Genomic DNA, 20075 nt, shown 5'->3' with positions numbered 1-20075 from the left:
ATTATATTTCAACAATAGATCACACCTGTAGATAGTAGAATTTCAACATTTTCCTGACATTGATCCTTTGACCTGTAAAATGAATCTCGCCTGGAACAGAAACGAGTTGCTACTCGCTTACCAGTTTTCTGGCCGCACTCTGATTCCCACTTTTTCCTTCCTTTTGGATCTGCTTTCTCGTCGCACTCCGATTTCCCACTTTTTCCTTCCTTTTGGATCTGTCGGAAAGCGGTGCGTCATTACACTTGTGACAGGTTATTTTGCGCAACGCCATGCTGCGCAGGAAGGCATGCCGAATCTTCAGTTAGATAAGATATCAAAATATCTTTCGTGTATACCTTCTTCTCGGCAGAAAACAAAAATCCCCTCTGAGCATGATTCTGACAAAGAGTTGGCTAACGAGTTTAATCGGTTTTTCGTTGATAAGATAGCGAATATACGCTTATCCTTACCATGTGTCAGTGTGGTTAAAAGTGAAGCTGAAGTTGCAACTACTTCAAAATTAGACTCACTAAATCCAACGTCTGTAACTGAGGTTAAGAATATGATTATGAAGTCTCCAAATAAGTCATGTGAATTAGACCCTTTTTGTACGGATCTGATTAAAAAATGTGTATCAGTGACTGCCCCTGCCATTACGAGCATAATAAATGGCAGTTTTGCAGCAGGTGTTGTGCCAAATGAATTGAAAACAGCGGTGATATTTCCAACCCTCAAAAGACCTCATTTAGATAAGAACATGTTAAACAATTATCGACCAATTTCAAACCTGCCATTTGTTAGCAAAGTTATGGAACGTGTTTCCTTTTCACGCCTACGAGACTACTTGCAGGAGAATGATTTTCTTGATAGCCACCAATCAGCGTATCGCCCTGATCATAGTGTAGAGACATTACTTACTGACCTAACTGATCAATGTTTGAGACAAATGGATGCTGGGAATATCAATGCTGTTGTTTTACTTGATATGTCGGCAGCTTTTGATACTGTTGACCATTCCATTCTCACCCAGACACTCAGATCTGTCGGTGTCACAGGACTTGCATTAGAGTGGTTTCAATCTTACCTTGCCAGCCGTTCACAATATGTTAAGATCAATGACAGTAACTCTGATCCGGCTGCACTTACTTGCGGAGTCCCGCAAGGGTCTGTAGGTGGACCACTTCTATTCTCACTATATCTTTCAAGGATTAGACACATTTTTGAAAGACACGACATTCAGTATCACTGTTATGCAGATGATATACAAATATTTGTATCCTTTTCACCAACCAGGACTGAACTCACTGAAGCTGTAAAACGATTGGAATTATGTATTGATGATGTTAAGGCATGGATGGAAAGAAATGGTCTCAAATTTAATGACAGTAAGTCAGAATTTATTCTGATAGGATCCAAACAGATGTTGTCTAAGGTGAATTCTGATACATGTTTTGTTAGAATCGGCAATAGTAATATCAAGCCTTCGAACAAAGTTCGTAATCTTGGTGTTGTTTATGATGCAAATCTGACATTCAAAGACCACATTTCATATGTATCCCAATCTGTAAGATTTCATTTGCGTAACCTGGGCTCAATTCGGAGATTTAACTAGATCAGTAGCAGAAAAACTGATGCATGCTCTTATTTCGTCTCGTCTAGATTTCTGCAATTCTCTGTTTTGCAGTCTTCCACAAAAAGAACTCAGTAAACTGCAACGTCTTCAGAATTGTGCCGCTAGATTACTCACTTTCAAGAAGAAAACTGTGCATATTACCCCAATACTTCGGTCCCTACACTGGCTTCCTGTAGAAAAACGTATTAACTTCAAGATTCTTCTTCTTGTTTACCGTACATTGCGCAAATTTGCCCCTGTCTACCTTCAAAATACTCTTCATCTTCACCAACCACCACGTAATCTACGTTCATCAAACTCGCTAAAATTACAGGTACCTCGAATCAAGCATAATTGGGGGGATCGGGCTTTTTCATATATGGGCCCAAAACTATGGAATGGCCTACCAAAATCTCTTAGAGAAGCATCTTCCATTGATAGTTTCAAAAAGAATCTCAAGACGTATATTTTTAATTTGAATTGACAATATTGTATGCCTGTATGTAATGTATGTGTACGTATATATTGTTTGTTGGTTTATTGTCTTATTATTTTCTGTGATACTGTTGTAACGTGACACAATATGTACTCTGTTCTATAGCGCCTTGAGTATCTTTTTTAGGTAGAAATGTGCGCTCTACAAGAGTCTCACTATTATTATTATTATTACTTCAATAAAGCAGACAACGGCAATGACAATTATTATCCCCACTGCACCGTGACCAATATTGGGGACGTCCTAAAGGCAAGCAATATTAGCGCGTAGCTGCGCGAAACGAACAATGGGCACTGCGTGTGAGCTATGCTCTCGCCCGCGTAATTGACTTTGGTGACGACATGGCGCCTGTAGATAATGGGACCAGCTTGACCAATCACAGGCTTCAAATCTCATAAGCCGAAAACCGAGTTGGCCAGACTCTCTTTATATACGGCACTGGAATCCACTATGCCACAGCGTGCCCACATACGGTACAACACACATTAAGAAAGCGACCGAGAAAGACCGATAAATGGCAAAGGCCTTGAAGGATTATTAAGTCACAGGATACTCATCGATAAAGGAGGAAATTAATACACAATTAGAAGAACATGATTATACAGCCAGGAAAAAAAAAACCCTACCCCGAGACAGGAAAGATGAGACCAGGTGGAGAACAGAGGAGAAGGAAGAAGAGCAAAAATAATATTTATTTCTCATACACAGAATACACACATCACCGCCTGTTACTTCAAGTCATGTGACCTGTCCCCATATTGACCTGCCATGCAGGAATCTCTGCAACTGCGAGTACTGCACAAGAAAGGACCAAATAGCCAGGCAAATTCATAGAACCATCTGCATATTATATGACAGCAAACTGGTCGTTGCAGAGACTTTGCCCATTTAAGAGCAAATTTGGACGGTCCTATTGACCATTGAAATGTTCATGAAATGAATGCGCTGTACATGCGAGGTAATTCTTCTTTTGCAAGTAAGGAACTTGAAAAAACATGGAGTGATGCGAGTACATGCGAGAAATTACAATGAATAAATAAATGAATAAATGAATAAATAAATAAATAAGTAAATAGATAAATAAAAATTGAATAAATAAACAAATAAATAAATAAACAAACAAATAATAAACGAATAAATAAATAAATAGATAAATAAATCTTAGTATTGCAGCTTCTAGGACAGCGTTGCCAATTTGAATACTCCTCCTCAAAATGGGTTTTCTTTTAATAATGAACGTTGGAGTCAAAGGTCAAATTATCATTGTCACCTCCAGCATCTTCTCCCTCTGCCTTCGTGGAGCCGAGGCGATTTCCGTCAATAAGATCGGGTGTTCCTCCCACGAGACGTTTAGCTCCTCCCTGATCACGTGATCCCAGACCTTCTCCAGATCCGGCCAGCTGTCCACCAGCCCATCTGCGACATTGCGCAAGTGAAAGTGATGTAGAATATTACATGGCATAAAGAAAAGTTAACATGAACCCATCAAAGTACGCAAGACCGAACGAGTGCTAGCTCAAGAAGCTGAATTACATTTAAATCATTGAAATTGAAATTAAAGTGATAGCTTCTTTCTTGAAACAAGTTACTAGAGCAATATCATACTTCAAGCATTATCATTTTACTGTCAATGTATCGATGCATTTTAAGTGTATACCGTATTGTATACAGTAATTTTATTCTAATTTTCATAATCTGATAAAAGCAACAAACGTGTACATTATGGAAAGTGTGGATTACTCCATGGTATTATTTTTATCGTGGAAATCACGGCCTTGAATGGATCTCACCATAAATCAACCAAAGAGACGAATGTTTTCTTTAAGCTAAAGTTGATGTCCTGATTATGCTGTGACGCATGTGTCGTCAATGCCTGCTTGACTCATACTCAAGAATAGAAGTCTTCTCTGATCCTGGATTGCAATTGCAATATTGATTTATGAATAGAAGTCTGGTAGACATAATGTATCACACATGCAAGATATGTACATATCTAAGTGTGTGTGTGTGTGTGTGTGTGTGTGTGTGTGTGTGTGCTCGCGCGCATATGTAATATAATCATTATCATTATCATTACAGGTATTATCATAACTATCCTGCTACTTATACTACAAATATCATAAATAGATACATAGACAGATAGATCAAATCATAATTCCACGTGACCTCATTACAACCATACTCAAGACAAGCACGGGTCTGATGATGATATAAGGAGAGAGACATTCCTCTATTTTTCTTCCTTTTTTCGATTTTCTTCTGTCAGACAAAAAAATGAAATAGTTAAAATTGTGGTGATACCTGACATAGGATGGTTGACGCACACCAGTCCATACTTCTTCGAAAGTGCGCCGCCAACGTATACATTGGAGCGTTGACGGAAGCTCTCGATGTCCTCTTTGAGTCGACCGACCATTGCAGGCATGGTCACGGAAGGAGTGGAACCGTCGGCGAGCCCGGCCTTTATCACCTCTGAACCGTTGTCAATGACGACGGGCGTGTTGTAGAGACGGCGTGGAGGCGGTGCTGATGCAGAAGAAGCTGATCATCGCAGAAAAGTGATTGTTTAAAGTCGATTAAAGGACCTCAACAGTGTCCATTCTTACTTTCACGATATACTACATGTATCACATGATTCGAATCATGAAAGATATCCCTTCTTTCTTCAATTCTCCAAAACACAGACAGTTTTACTGTTTCTTTTCATTCGTAAAATTGTGGGTTTGAATTTTAAATTGAAGAGATAAGAGATGGATATTGAGTTTAGAACTCAAATGCATTTACATCAAGTTCAACCATTTTTTGTGCAATTTTATTCCCGTTTCTCATTTTTATTTTTGACATGACATCATAAATCTTTCTAATCATATCAGGATTCTTGTGCCATCATGTTTCGGGGTCACCGTGTCTTAGTCTCTTGACGCTTCTCTTATAGAATAAGAATTGTGGATGGCTATCATTTTGTGCGTGTTCGTACTTTTTGTACGTGATCACTGAAGGAATCCACAAATTAATAGTATTCATTTTATTTCCCACAAAAATGGAACTGAAAATAAACATCGAAATACACATGATTACACAAAATTGAGTCAGATTTATCTGTTCTAAGGGAAGCAAACTGCAGGAAAGTGACAAGATATCACATCATATTGACAATTCATCATTATACAATGTGAGCAACTGCGAGCAGAGCTGGGTGTTGGATAGGCTATTGGACTATGAATGAAAGGTGATTTCCTGCACACATTGCCCTTACAAAAAATTATTCGACAGAAGTCGAAATAAACATGCCTCAGAAAGAAAACAAACTCAAAATTGTTCATTGATGAATAAAAACGAACAACCATCAAAGCAACACGGAAGACATCTCTAGACAGCTGAGCGTCTTTCTTTCGGGGAATATCAAGAGATGATGAAAAGAAAAGATATCTACCCGATCCTTGGTTTTAATACCGATCATCCCCTAGACATGTAGATAACAGTGACCTTCTCTCTGCACGATCTTTCTCCCTCAGTAAATATCTCGGCTATGACAGAGGCGGTATCTAGCCTCATTAACTGTCAGCAGGCCGGTTTGTACCGACATATATCCGACGCTATCCATTTGTTCACAACCTGACCTTTTCTTCTATTTACACAAGGCCCCTCGATATATACCAGAAACATTCCTACATGATATCTTTGAGGAAAGATTTTATGGCTACCGGACTTTCCTTTTTTAATGCTTCTCATAAAGATTGACGTCACAAACCATACCTGATGACGTCGCTAATTGCCACTGGTGACGAATGACGTCATCCTTTTCTGACCCAGTCCCGACTCCGGCAAACTCTGGGACAGAGAATGACGAGGTCACTACCGCCTCCCTGCCGTCGGTTTCACTTGACCTCCCCTCCGAGCGTCTTTTCCTCTCCGGCTCGCATTCCCTCCTTTCGCCATCGTACTCAACCTCGTCCCCGGTATCGTCGTCGCCTCTGAATGCGGCCAAGAGGTCGTTGTCCGTGCTCTCGACGAGCTCGAAGCCGAGGTTCGCTGCCGAAGGCTTGTTCGGATCGAGCTCGAGGAAGCCGTACCAGCTACTGCCTGTATTCAAGCATCAAACAGTCACTGTGAGTGGTGAATGGTGTGAAGGAATTAACTAGAGGAGTAATGAACCAGATACTTATGCGAAAACAACGACAACAGCAGCAAACAAATACAAAAAACACAGAAAAATACAGGAGATATATACTATAGGGAGAGAGTTATCCGATTTGAAAGCCATGTTTGAAAACACGAGAAAAAGAGTGAGATTCTATGTCAATGCAGACAAATTATCATGATGACAAACACTACGTGAGAACTCTTGCTTGAATTGATTGAAGTGTCGTGGATTAAACAACTAATTCAAAAGTACTCACTATGAAAAATGTTGATAAACATCAAGGTTATTCCCATAGTTTGATTGTCAGGGGTTCCTGTACATGATTGTGAAAAGCTCTTTATTTGTTCTTGAATATTCTACTCTGTCCTAAAGTATATACTTATTCCCATTGTTCCACTCTGAATATGTCACCGACACAATATAAGTTCGAGTGAACAGGATAACTTAGTTATAAAGTGAACTTGTTGTTGTTGTTCTTTTGTTGGGGGTAAAAGAGAGAGAAGTGTTAGTCAGAAAGATCCACAGTCATGTGACAAGTTGGCTATTTCGAAGGAATTACTGAACGCCATGGTAAATGATTTTTCATTGATCAATTTCATTTCTTAATCTTAACGTGATACTGCGGTAAACTTGGGATTAATGATCCTAGATCACACCAAATCACTAAGCCCTAAAATATACAATTATCGATCTTGAAGGAATGATAAAACTCAGATAGCTGCGACGACAATAGAGACGATCACATTACAGATTACACAACTACTACAAGCCATCTATACTATTACTACTGCTGCTGCTGCTGCTATTAGGCCTACTGCCATATACCACCACAACAACAATAACGATGGTAATATACTAGATAAATACGACAGTGCATGGTAGCGATAAAATCAACTCTGAATCACAGGAACTTTATTTCAGGCCTTGTAGAAATTAGGACTGTCAAAACAGCTTATGGACAACTTGTAGGTAGAATCGAGGGATCTACTTCAACATACTGTATGATGGCGAGCTGGACGTCGAGGTCGATTCATCAATGTCGGCATCCCTGGCAGCTGAGGTCGACTCCTCATCCTGCGAGTCGATTTCTGAGAGAAATTTGAAAAAAAAAATCCAATGAATCGAAGAGTACGTGGGACTGAGCAGTGAATGCTAAGTTTAGAGGAGAAATGGACTAAAATCATGCGACTTCATTTTGTTTTCATACATAAAGACCTTTAAGCAGACTTGAGATGAATGTGTAAGATGAATTTGTTCGAGGATCTGAACAAAGCTTTCCAAGAAACTAGCTTTGCTAGTATCAATTTACAATGATTCATAAATTAAAGTTACACGCAATTCTTCTGCAGTAATTGCATAAGCTGCTTTTAGAACATCTTGTGCTATTGTTGTAAGATCATTTTAACCATTCCAGGTCCACTGACTATCTAGTGTTGCATTTTCATATGAAATCAGCGAAATCATGACGTCTGTTCCCGTCATAATGATTAACATAATCAAATCCACCGCAGTTACATGCACGCTAATTTGTCAATAAACGTCGCTATACAATGGAAGCGTTTGGTACAAGCATGTTAAATGACGTTAAGTCATGTAAGTGTTTGCTGATGAAGGCCGTGAGTCCGCCAATTTGTTACGTTCACGTGTGTGGCCACGAAAACCGTATATGTCAAGTCTATCCCTTGAAACACTTATTAAACATTTTTAAATGTCGTGCCACTTTCATGCATGCGTCTATTATCTATCGTTATATATATATATATATATATATATATATGCCTCCTTGTGTGTGTGTGTGTGTGTGTGTGTGTGTGTGCGTGTGTTTGTGTGACAAGCTACCTCTAATCATATCGGGGTCACACAGTGAACGGTAGTTTTTTAGTTTTTAATACATGATGACGAGTGGCGCAGATAGTTTATTTGGAATGCGAGTAATCAACGGTCACTGGTGCCGGTTGAAACACCGCCGACATGGCCGGCGTGCAAAGGCGGACATCCTGTCATCTCTCGTCCAGCCTGTCTTGGCCAAACAAAAACGACCGCTATTTTTACCCCATACTAATCCCCCGGCCTTTCCGGTTCAAACATTTACTGCCATAATAACACCCCTTTCCCTTGACTCTTCCAAGAAGCAAAGGTTTGTTCCGGATAAGTTCACATCTTCATCGGACAGGTCGGACAGCCTTGATGATTGAATGATGTGAGAAAGATAATGTTATATATATATATTATATATATATAATCATATATTATATATATATATAATCATATATATATATATATATATATATATATATATGAGTGTGTGTGTGTGTGTGTGTGTGTGTGTGTGTAGATTGATAGATTGATGGAGAGAGAAAGAGAGGGGAGATGGAGAGAGGAAGAAAAGAAATTGAGAAAGGAAACGGAGAAGGGGCAAGTCATTGATGCTTTCATTCTTCGGAAGTTTGTATCTTGATGAATATGTTGATTGGGTGAAGTCACTACCATACGCCCGGCAATATGAGGATAAAATGAGTCGTTATGACGGTATGAATATTTTGGTGAACCGACATCGTGCTTTGTACAGGACTATTCATTCTCATTCCTACAGATCTGCCGAACATTAAAAACCTCGCGTTAAACTCTGTATAACAATCTAAGTAGATAAGTCTGTTGCTAAAAATGTACCTGCAAATTGGGAAGGATATATATATTTTTTAAATAGGAAAAAAAAAACCACGTCCAGTTACCATGTCTTGCCCGCTGATTAGGGTTGAAATTCAGACACGAGATTCAACTACAGTGATCCGTTTTCTAATATAAAACTGGTCCAGACAACATACTTAGTTTTGTAAAGTGAACTTTCTTCCCGCGGTAACACATTGAAGAATAAAAATTGATTTGAACAGATGCGAATAATGCTGCCCTCAGCTGGTTTCAATTAAACAGTTGAAGACGCACATCTACAAGCAACATGACACAATACAAGACGATGACATTTAGTACCGCGTCATAAAATTTCTTCACACAGTTTCTGTAGGCTCACTGTGATACGTTCGTAGTCCTTTATGGACGTATGGTCGCTTCAGTGAAAAAGTGCGGTTGCATTCGGCTAATTCCAGGCATATTTTCGCCAGCAGAGCCCATAAAGTGCCCAAGTTTAAAAACTCTCGTATATCAAGCCGTCCTTGGCGGCTAAATATAACCATCTGGAAATATAAATGGACTGCTATTTTCATGTATAGGCAGGATTCTAAATCTGGCTCGCGGGCGGGTCATCTGTTCTGGTCGTTATCGTAATACGCCGTAAGGTTCGCGCTACACGCGGAAGCTGCTGTCCAGTGAATCGCTTTATATTGGCGCTTGACAGCAGCAGCCGCGGAAGTCAGTGGCCGGCGACACGTACGAACTTATGGCCCGTGGCGCGACTCACAAGGAAGATGAACTCTTGTGACAGGTTCACGTGTGTCGGCCAACAACACCATGCACGCCACGCATTAATCTTTCACAGAGCAATCACCTACATGGCACCCCCCCCCCCCAACTCCTTCTCCCAATTTCCACGCGAGATTTTCTGTAGCATGATGACTACATCCGCAGAGCTGGGGCAAAATTGTAAGATGAAATTTGTATGTCAGCAAGTCCTGCACCGATTCAGTCCTCTGGGCGGCAATTGATATTATCTAATATACCAAATTATATGTTAATATCAAAGAGCAGATATGCTAAGTGTCTACCATATTTTCGACGCAAAGCATTACAGCTTAGGGCGGACGTCCACTTGGGCGCGGACAAGCCCCGGAAGGGTTGCGGAAGCAAATGTTGTCATTTCGGCATCCTGTCCGCGACAGACGCGGAATAACTTTGTGAATCGGCTTGTCCTGGGACATTCCTAGGACTGTCCGCGGACTGTCCGCGGACTGTCCGCGGACTGACTGCGGACATTCCTAGGAATCACTCCGGAAGAGCGCGAAATACCTCGGAATATGCTAATCGTAGCCGGGGAGCGCGGAAACATCTAGGATTACACCAGGAATGAACGCGGACAATCAGGATGCCTTCCGGACAACACAAGTTAGGCATGCGGACAAACTGCGGACAATACCAGGAAAATGGAAAGGTATGAATTTGGCGCTGACGCAGTAGCTGCTGATATTATATTAATATGATTGGTCAATATTATTTTATAAATGTTACCACCAAAAGTCGAAGAATAGGATTGTCTGCATGTCGGCTGACGACTCATTTTTTTTTTTTATTTGTCTCATCTGGGAGAACAATCTTTTCTCTGCCTACAGTCACATGGATGATATTCGCAAAATTTTTGAACCATATATATATATATATATATATATATAAAATATACAAAAATATGTAAATGTGTATACATATATATGTATATATATATATATATATATATATATATATATATATATATATGTTGATAAGGTAGTCCACGTATTGGCAAGATTAAAAGATAAGTAACAAAACTGCAACAAAGTTCGTGCTGTATTCACCAACGGTTTATTTCTTCACAAGAAATAAACCGTTGGTGAATACAGCCTGAACTTTGTTGCAGTTTTGTTACTTATATATATATATATATATATATATATATATATATATATATATATATATTCTTTATTCCTTTTTTTAGACCTGTGCTTTATTCATCGTGAAATATATACATGTCTTGTCTGATACTTCTGCAGAGCATGCCAAAATGATCCTAATCATTAAATTTGTTTTTCTTTCTCTGATTTTTACCCTTGTGCATCTCTAAATCTCTCTTATTTTGATCACTTCTGAACATTTTGCAATGATTCGAGTCCGAGAAGTTTTTTTTCCATGCTTACAGCTTACTAGCCTATTGTAAATAACGTGTAAAAATGGGGAAATATTTTTAACCTACTTTAATTTTACTCTTTTTTTTGGGGGGGGGGGGTTCAGCTGGGCTGTCAAATTGGACTATCGAGTTTATTTGCAACTAAAACAAAAAAAAAGAAGATAAAATTATTAGGTAATAACAACTACGAAAATCATTCAGGTAAAGAATATTTCTGAAATGATTTGTGATGCTTAATGTGTACTTTAATATATACACTCAGCAAAAAAAAAAAAAAAGACAGAAATTTAACACTTTTTCGAGTTCATCATTTATGGCTTTTTCTCTCATTTCACTTGAATTTTGGTTTGACAGAAAATTCTTCATTTTCCTCCATTATCTTTAGCTTTCGTTATTTTGGGCTTCAAAGATATTACATTGTAATGAGACCACAGGTATATCTTTGCAATTGAATTCATGCTTTTTAGTGTGATGAATTTGTCTTTTGTTCTAATATGTTGTATTATTAGAAAGCATTTACGTATGAATAACAACATGTTTATATAATACATTAACATTTAGCCAAAAAATTTTTGCTTTTTTTCTGAGTGTACTTCCACCTACTTTTGTGATTTTTCAGCTGGGCTGTCACATGGGACAACCTAGTTTGTTTGCAAATAAAATACGAAAACAACATAAAGGAAAATGTACCATAGTAAGTAATAGGAACCAGGAAAGTCACTCAGATAAAAAAAAAATAATAATTTCTGAAAAGATCAAATCAACATAACCTTACTAGGAAGTTAGGGGGACTGATTTCACTTCTTTCTGGTTGCTTTTGGCACAGTCTCTACTACTTTCTTCTTTGCCTTCTGGGACCGGAAATTCCCTAGATTTAACTGTTCTTCATCACCAGACGAAAGGTGTGCCTGTGATAGGGATATTTGCATGGGGGCCTCGCCTCCCTTCTTGCTCATTTTGCGTTTCATTGGCATGACGCTCGCGGAAAGTGTCGACATTTTCGAGTCTGGATCACAAAATTTCCGCATCGGTTCCGGACACTTGCATATTTAGATCCGCATCGGCTCCGCGCTGTCCTAAAACATTCCTGGTGTCTTCCGCTTTCATTCGCGAAGCTTCCCCACACCGCGGGATTCTTTCCGGAGCGTGTGCGGAAGGAGCGGAAGGGTTCCGGACAAGCGGGACATGCTCAGGACATCGTCAGGACAAGTCGCCGAAGGTGTCAGGAAATTCATTTCCGCGTCCAAATTTTGGTCTCGATCAAAATTTGGACACGGACATTTTTCTCTCTCCCGAAGGTGCGGAAACGCCCGGACATGTTTAGGACAGTGAGCGGACACGTTCAGGAACGTGCGGACAGGTTCCCGAAGGAGTGCGGAATACCAAATTTGCATTCCGGGGCTTGTCCGCGTCTTGTCCGCGCCCTAGTGGACGCCTGGTCTTAAGTTCTGATTGCCCGTTTGTTTTTTATTAACCCCGATATCACAAATGTCAAAATCAAACATTCATTTTATGGAGCTTTGCAACTTATCATCACTTTGTTCGTATTTTACATTTATTCATGCCGCTGTTTTGATGTACCGCCAAGAACATAACATTAAAACATTTGGCACATAAGTCAAAAACAACAACAGCAACACCAATACTCTTGAAACTGGCGTCAAAATGTTTCACTATTAACGAATCATATTTACAGTCTCTCAGCATTTCAGGGAGGGAAACAAAAGCGAAGGGATGGGAATTATTTATTGTGACTAATGATACACTGAACTTACTTAAATTTTTCAGCCCATCAGCTTAAAGGACAAGTCCACCTTCATATATATGTGGATTGAGTGAATGCAGCAATATTTATAGAACGCATCAGTGAAAGTTTGGAGAAAATCGGACATTCCGTTCAAAAGTTATGAATTTTTAAAGTATCTTCACAGTCAGTGCTGGATGAGAAGACTACTAGAGTGTATGATGTCACATGCGTACAACGTTATAAGGAAAATATAAAGAGAATTTCACAAAATGTTACTTTTTGAAAAAAGCGCACATTTCCTCGACTCATCACTGACGTATGTTAAGGGTAATTATTCCCCTTGCCTTCTGAAAGAGGGAAGTCAAGTGTTCTTTTATAATGCGAGAAAAGTGAAAATATCTTCATTTTTCCTCATACATTCTTTATATAGTTGTACACATGTGACATCACAAGCTGTAGTAGTCTTCTCATCCAGCAGTAACTGAGCAGAAACTTCAAAAATTCATAACTTTTAAACGGATTGTCCAATTTTCCTCAAACTCGTGCTGATGTGTTCTATCAATATTGATGCATTCACTCAATCCACATGTCTATGAAGGTGAACTTGTCCTTTAAAGGACAAGTTCACCTTCATAAACATAAGGATTGAGAGAATGTAGCAATATCAGTAGAACATATCATTGAAAATTTGAGGAAAATCAGACGATCCGTTCAAAAGTTATGAATTTTTGAAGTTTTTGTGCAGTACCCGCTGGATGAGAAGACTACTGCAGTGTATGAATAACTTAGATGTCACATGCGTACAACAATATAAGGAAAATATAAAGAGAATTTCACAAAATTCCATCTTTTGAAAAAAATACATATTCCCCTGACTCGTTACCGATAAATGTTATGGGTAATATCATTCCCCCTGCCTTTAGAAAGAGGAAAATGTCAATTGCTCTTTTATTATGCGAAAAAAGTGAAAATATGTTGAATTTTCTTTTATATTTTCTTTATACTGTTGTACGCATATGACTCACAAGCTGAAGTAGTCTCCTCATCCAGCGGTTCCAGCACAAAAATTAAAAAAAAATCATAACTTTTGCATCGATTGTCCAATTTTCCTCAAACTTTCACTGATGTGTTCTACTAATATTGTTGCATTTTCTCAATCCTTATATTTATGAAGGTGAACTTGTCCTTTAAGCTGAGCACTGGATGTCTTGTGTGCAAAGTTGTTCCTTTGGTCTCCTGCATTTTGCTCCCAATTATTTGATTGAAAAATCAACGAGTTTAGACTTTAGATTTCTGTAATTTATTACAAAAATATGGATGTTTCTCTTCCAATAGCCCAGTAAGGAAGCATTTCTTTGCTTAGTTGTTGCTAAGTCGGGCAAGCTTTGTGGTCTTTAAGGGCAACTTTTGTGAACAAATCATGCATAAAATCTAAATACATTACCAGAATCGGTCTGTTGCTCGTTCATGACAGTACATTTTACGTATGCTATATTTTATGATTGGTATATATTCATGATTATGCAGCGGCTTGCAGTGCATCGCTTTAGACATCATGGCCACACATTCTTTCTTTTTTTTGTTGTTACCAATATCACTTGAACAACAGCTCTTTAAAAGGAAAAGTTCGCCAAAATAAACGAGGATTGAGTGAACGTAACGATAGCAGTAAAACACATTGGAGAAAGTTTGAGGAAAGTTGGACGATCCGTTCAAAAGTCATGAGTTTTTTTTTTTTTTTTTTTGGTACAGCCATCGCTGGATGAGAAGACTACGACACTTTGTGACGTCATGTATGCACAGTGATACAAAGAAAATATATTAAAAAAGACAACATAACATTACCCCATTTTCTCGCATAATGAAAGAGCACTTCACTCATCTCTTTAAGAAAGCAGAGGGAATGGTATTGCCTTTAAAAACGTTGATAACAAGTCGAGGGAATGTGTACTTGTCATACAATATGAAAGATTGTGGAATTTTCTTTGTTTTTTTTTCTATAGCGTTGTACATAATGATATTATATGACATTACGAACTGCAGAAGTCATTTCATCCAGCGACAGCTGCACCAAAACTCAAAACTTTCAAATTTCATAACTTTTGAACGGATTTTCAGATTTTCGTCAAACTGTACTGATGTGATGATGTGTTCCACTAGTATTGCTGCATTCGTTAATCTACACCTATATTTTGATGAGCTTGCCCTTTAAGCGGAGCTTTTCTTCTAGAAGTCTGGACAAGAACGAGACAGAAAAAGAAAATGTCACCGCTGCTGGAAACTGAATGCTCTTGTGATAAAGCTAGAATAATGTTGTTTGTTGCTACTTATGCTACGTACTACCAGCACTTTTGTTACTTCTTCAAAATGAAGTATTCTCTATACTGAGAACAAAACAAAGGTTGACATGCGACATCTGAAATTATTTTAACAGATAGAGAGACCCGTACTCTGTTGTGTTGCTGTTTCTTTTGTTATATACCTTTCGTTATGTACCAACGTATTTTTTTTTCTCTCTGTGCATAATTTGACGTATAATCATAGTTTCTGGCCAAACATAGCCTTTATCAACCAGACATAGACCACACTGTGTGTTCAAGCATAAAAAATGGGGAAAAAATAAAACAAACAAACAACACACACACACACTTATATATATATATATATATATATATATATATATATATATATAGATGATGAAAAGATAGATAATGACAATTAAATCTTACCCAAGCAAGGTAGAACAAAGGTAAAACTTTCTTTTGTACGGGGAAACCGATTCAAAACAGTGATGGCTGTGTTGAATGTTTGTAGATATCAGTAACACGTGGTATTAGGACAATCTTAAAGGGGATAGCTAGTAACTGATCAGTGGGAATGCTAGGGATGATTGTTCTAACCCTTGTGGGATTCATTTAAGAGTACATTATATATCTATTGTTGTGTGGAAATCATTTGCTTCAGAATGGTCTCACGCCTGTACAGTGACGGGCGATCGTTAACGGACCGTCAACGATCGCCCCGTCACTGTACAGGCATGCTAACCTGGGAACATTAAACTGCACATTACTTGAATATGAGAACATTCTGAAGCAAATAATATTCACACAACAATAGATATATAATGTACTCTTAAATGAATCCCACAGGGATTGAAACAATCATCCCCCAGCATTCCCACTGATCAGTTACTAGCCATCCCCTTTGACAAGAAAAAATGACGGTAAACCTGCGTTATCACCTCAGCAGCTTGTACACAATGATATCAAGTTATGGTATTAATTTCTTTTTAGAACACAGCATTGTTTTGAAACGTTACAGCTTGAGTGATATCTGGAACAGTGCTCAGAGGGTGAGCTTGGTTGAAAGTGATGTACATGCTCTAAGTGGGGTAGATAAGTAAGGTTAGGAAAGATCAATTAACAAAACATCGCACTATATTTATACATAAACAATACCCTATTTGGAGAAGTGCTTATTCCAGGATGGTTTAGTGACAATACAGAACTGTCTGTTTTCATATCGTCATTCATGTTTTTCATCAAACCTTTCAAAAAATCATTGCGTCACTTATGTCAAGACCAAACATATCAAGACAACATCCCCATCCTCGGTTCATGTAACTCACCTAGAGGCTCTGGAAGCTCTGGTATCGTTGGGGTCGTCCAAATGTCGTCACTATGGATACGATGGATCTTGGGTCCTGGTTCAACGTTCTGACACGACAGGAAGAATCTGCTCTTGGCACTCGTTGACACAGGCTGTACAACCTCCAGCTCGTCGTTGACTGAGCCTTCGCTTTCCTCAGAGGAATGGCTGAAGCGACCCTCCGAAAGGTCGGATTCCATGGAACTACGCACGGGTTCCACGAACAAGAGTGACGCGCGGAGGTTCAAGTCTTCGTTGGAAAAGAACCGACTGGCACCCCTCTCGCTACTTTCTCTGATCGGAGAGGAGAGAGTAGTGGTACTTTTGGCTGACTCGGTGTCCTGCAACACAACGATGCCAGACAGCTTCTCTTTGGTTGGTGCTGTTTTGGAAGATCTCCATGGTTCCGCCGGTGACTGGTCGCCGATGTCTTCAGTTGCAGTATCACCGCTGGAGGGCGTCTCCTCGGGCTCACTTGGTGGGGTCAGAGAATGTGAAATAGCCTTCGCTTCCGCCTCAAGGAGGTCAACACTAGAATACTTGGTCCCTTGACCGTGGGAGTCACATGAGTCTTGCGTGCACAATACGGACATCACTGCCTTAGCACCTCCTGCAGCAAGGAAACGAGCTTTGGCATTGCTTAATTCAATAGACCTGGTACTCACAAACACATCATCACTTTCCTCGTCGTCATCCTTCTCCTCAGCTGAGGCCAACCTTGTCTCCATAGGTGAATCAAGCTCATGACTAGCACTGTTTTCATTGACGTCGTTAGTCCTAGCCACACCAGTAATGTTTGGGATGTCTTCCGTGAAGAGAATACCAGCTTCCTTTGCTTCTGCAATCTGTCTTCCGGAGGCCCGGTATCTTTCCTTTCGGTATGAACTTTCGGAAGCATCAATGCTGTAATGGCGGAACATCTTGGGCCGCTTTGGGGCTGCGTATATGGCGCCATCAGATTCATGATCGAAGCTGAACTCCGGTTTGAACTCTTGGGGTGAAACAGTTGGCGAAAAAGTGACGGACTTCTTCCTACTTGGTTTTTCCTGACTATTACCATGTTTCAAAATGGAAGCATGTTTCCTTTTTGAAGAGGGAGCGGACATTGGAGGGTCACCGACGGTAGGGTCGACAGGTGGCGAAGCTGACAAGGATGGAATATCTAAGCTTCGAGGACGATGGCGCTTGACTGGTCTGTCTTGCGGAGGTCCCATTAATGTCTTTTCTACGGGAGGGAGAGAAACCTCTCCAATCTGAACAGAAGGGACCTCCAGACTTTCTTTCCTCCTGGCCCCTGGAGGCTTTTTGGGTTGAGAAGTTGCAAGTGTTCGATCATCTGGAATTCCAGACTGCGGTTGTTTCATGGGAAAAGATGCCTCACCTGTGAAAACCTGCGGAATTCCTAGACTGTCAGTCCTCTGAGGAATAGGTCTGACCACCTCCTGGGTAATATTTTGGTCCTTAGCTTGCTCGGTTTCACAAATTGCAGGAGGTTGAACTGTAATTGTCAATGGTTCAGACTCTCTCTGATTAGGTCGTTTCTTCCGAGCCCCGGGGTATGCGATCTCCCCTGTAACAACAGATGGTATGCCCAGACTTTCGTGGCGCGGAACACCCTTTGGACGTTCAAATGATTGCTTTACCGAAAACTGTACATGAAGTTCATTGCTTTTCTCGACAGGAGGAGAGCCACTTTTCTGTGTGGTATTTTGACCTGGCATTTGACCTTCACTGTCGCTTTTATCAGATTCTGGAACGACACAGATTATCGGCATGACCCTCGTTTTAGGCGGCTGATCTATATGCGTTTTCGTTTTGGTAGATATTTTGCACCTTTTTTCCTTATATTCCGGTGATGACGGTTCAGAGGATGAAGTCACAGAAGATGACGTCACTTCCGTTGTAAAGGAGAGTCGTGGAATTACACGTTTGACCTTTGGGACACTCTTTGGTATCGTAGACGGTTCCGTTGACTCGGTTTCCTCGTGGATGGTGGCAGGGGCCATCACAGAGATAGATGGTAAAGAACCCTTTGTCTGCGCAGCACTTTTGGTGGAATCCTCGCTTAGATTAGAAGGCACAACTGGAAGTGAAGGGCAACTTGTCTCAGGCCCCAGCTTCTTGACGCTGCTTGACTCTTCTTTCGCTTCACCTGTCAAGAGAGAGGAAGAAAAAAAAAAGAGGATGATAAATCTCCATTGTAAGACTTTGTTGCACACAATAGAGGAAAGTATCTTTAAAATAGATTTGTCAACTTTCAAGAATCCCAATCATGGCATATTCATTAGATGCATTGGCAACTTGCCAGTGGAAATAAGTGACGGAAATCGACCCTGCAAACGACTGGTAGTTATCTCCGCTTGACCCCGTAGCTCAAATCTTTAATCATCACGGACGTTTGTGGCACAGCTACTACCCACGATTGTTGTTAGCCGTCTCTTCGCGCTGAGATGGGCGCGCTTGACAGCTTGGCATGTGACGTAAACATCTTCAAGATAGATTGCTGCGTCAATTAAACATCCCGAAATATTGCTCTCCCTCCGCTGCGGCAGGGATGTAGGTCATGTTCCGGCGCTTGAGCTATTTGGAGTCAAGTCGCCTATGAGTAGCGAGGATAGCCCGCCGACGAGAGCACGACGTTGCAGAAAGAGCCCGTGGTTGTTATGGCGGATGGCTGCGATTTGAGCTTTGCTGCAAAGTTATCATCGGGCAGGATTGTCCGCAGCTTGGTGTATTGCCGCGGCACCCGGGACCCATACCGGGCTCGATACAATCATGCTGCGTGTCTCCATTCCACGCAGGTCATTGACGACATTAACCTCTCGCCCTGGTGCGGTCCCGGGATTTATCGGAGATTGGTATTAATTCCTGCTTTTGGTTTCTGAAGGCAACCTAGGAGGGCGAAGACGTTTATTTCAGTCGTAATTCCACCGTACCAATAAACGCGAACACGTGAACACGAAGTGTTATTTTTCATTTTGCCATATGGTCCCGTCTTAAACTTTTTTAAAGGTATTTTCAAACCCTCACTGTGGCAATGTTGTTACATTTTTTCTTTCTTTCTATCATCATGACAGCTTTCGGCTGTCATCTTTTTGTTTCGTTCTATCCTTTTCTTCTGTTTCCCTCCCCTTTATCTAAATCAGTGTAACCTGCACTACTTACATAAAGTGATTAATTTCTTTAGCTATAGGCCTGACTATTGCTATTTTTCAGTCCTGTATAAAAATGTTTCTTATAGACAGGTTCAAGTAACGTTATACATCATGGTACAATCACAAAATGCGAGTACAGATAAAACAAGCCAAGACAGCATAAAACTTCCTATTTTAAAATCCTGTCCTGATTTCCTTGTCAAGAGGTAACAGACAGGTAAATATAAAGTGTTTACTTATTATGAGGCAGATAGATATAGATCCGAATCTCTAAATCTATCTTGATATGACCAACCTACCTATTTCTGATAAACTGCCTATCTATTTGACTATTCATTTTCTTATCTATACAAACCTATATGAACCTTTTGTCTATTTGCCTATTCATTTCTTCATGTAACAAACTATATGTATAGTTTTCTGTCTGAGTATCTATTCATCTATTACCAAACTTCCGATCCGT

General features: G+C 39.9%; 1 protein-coding gene across 1 annotated transcript in view; it reads right to left on the bottom strand.

The window, feature by feature from the left end:
• Positions 1 to 20075, bottom strand: part of LOC139717308 (uncharacterized) — a 59477-nt gene that overhangs the window by 19026 nt on the left and 20376 nt on the right. The window contains exons 2-6 of the mRNA XM_071628799.1: positions 16438 to 18609; positions 7233 to 7322; positions 5847 to 6173; positions 4392 to 4631; positions 3361 to 3506 (exon numbers count right to left, since the gene is read on the bottom strand). Of these exons, the coding sequence (XP_071484900.1) occupies positions 3361 to 3506; positions 4392 to 4631; positions 5847 to 6173; positions 7233 to 7322; positions 16438 to 18609 (2975 nt within the window). The remainder of the gene's footprint in view (positions 1 to 3360; positions 3507 to 4391; positions 4632 to 5846; positions 6174 to 7232; positions 7323 to 16437; positions 18610 to 20075) is intronic.

Source organism: Diadema antillarum, unplaced genomic scaffold (assembly GCF_040938485.1).
Source record: "Diadema antillarum isolate AM-2024a unplaced genomic scaffold, OU_Dant_1.0 scf00000074, whole genome shotgun sequence".
Classification (NCBI taxonomy): domain Eukaryota; kingdom Metazoa; phylum Echinodermata; class Echinoidea; order Diadematoida; family Diadematidae; genus Diadema; species Diadema antillarum.
The sequence above is the reverse complement of the archived record's forward strand: the minus strand, read 5'-3'. Positions and strand labels throughout refer to the sequence as shown.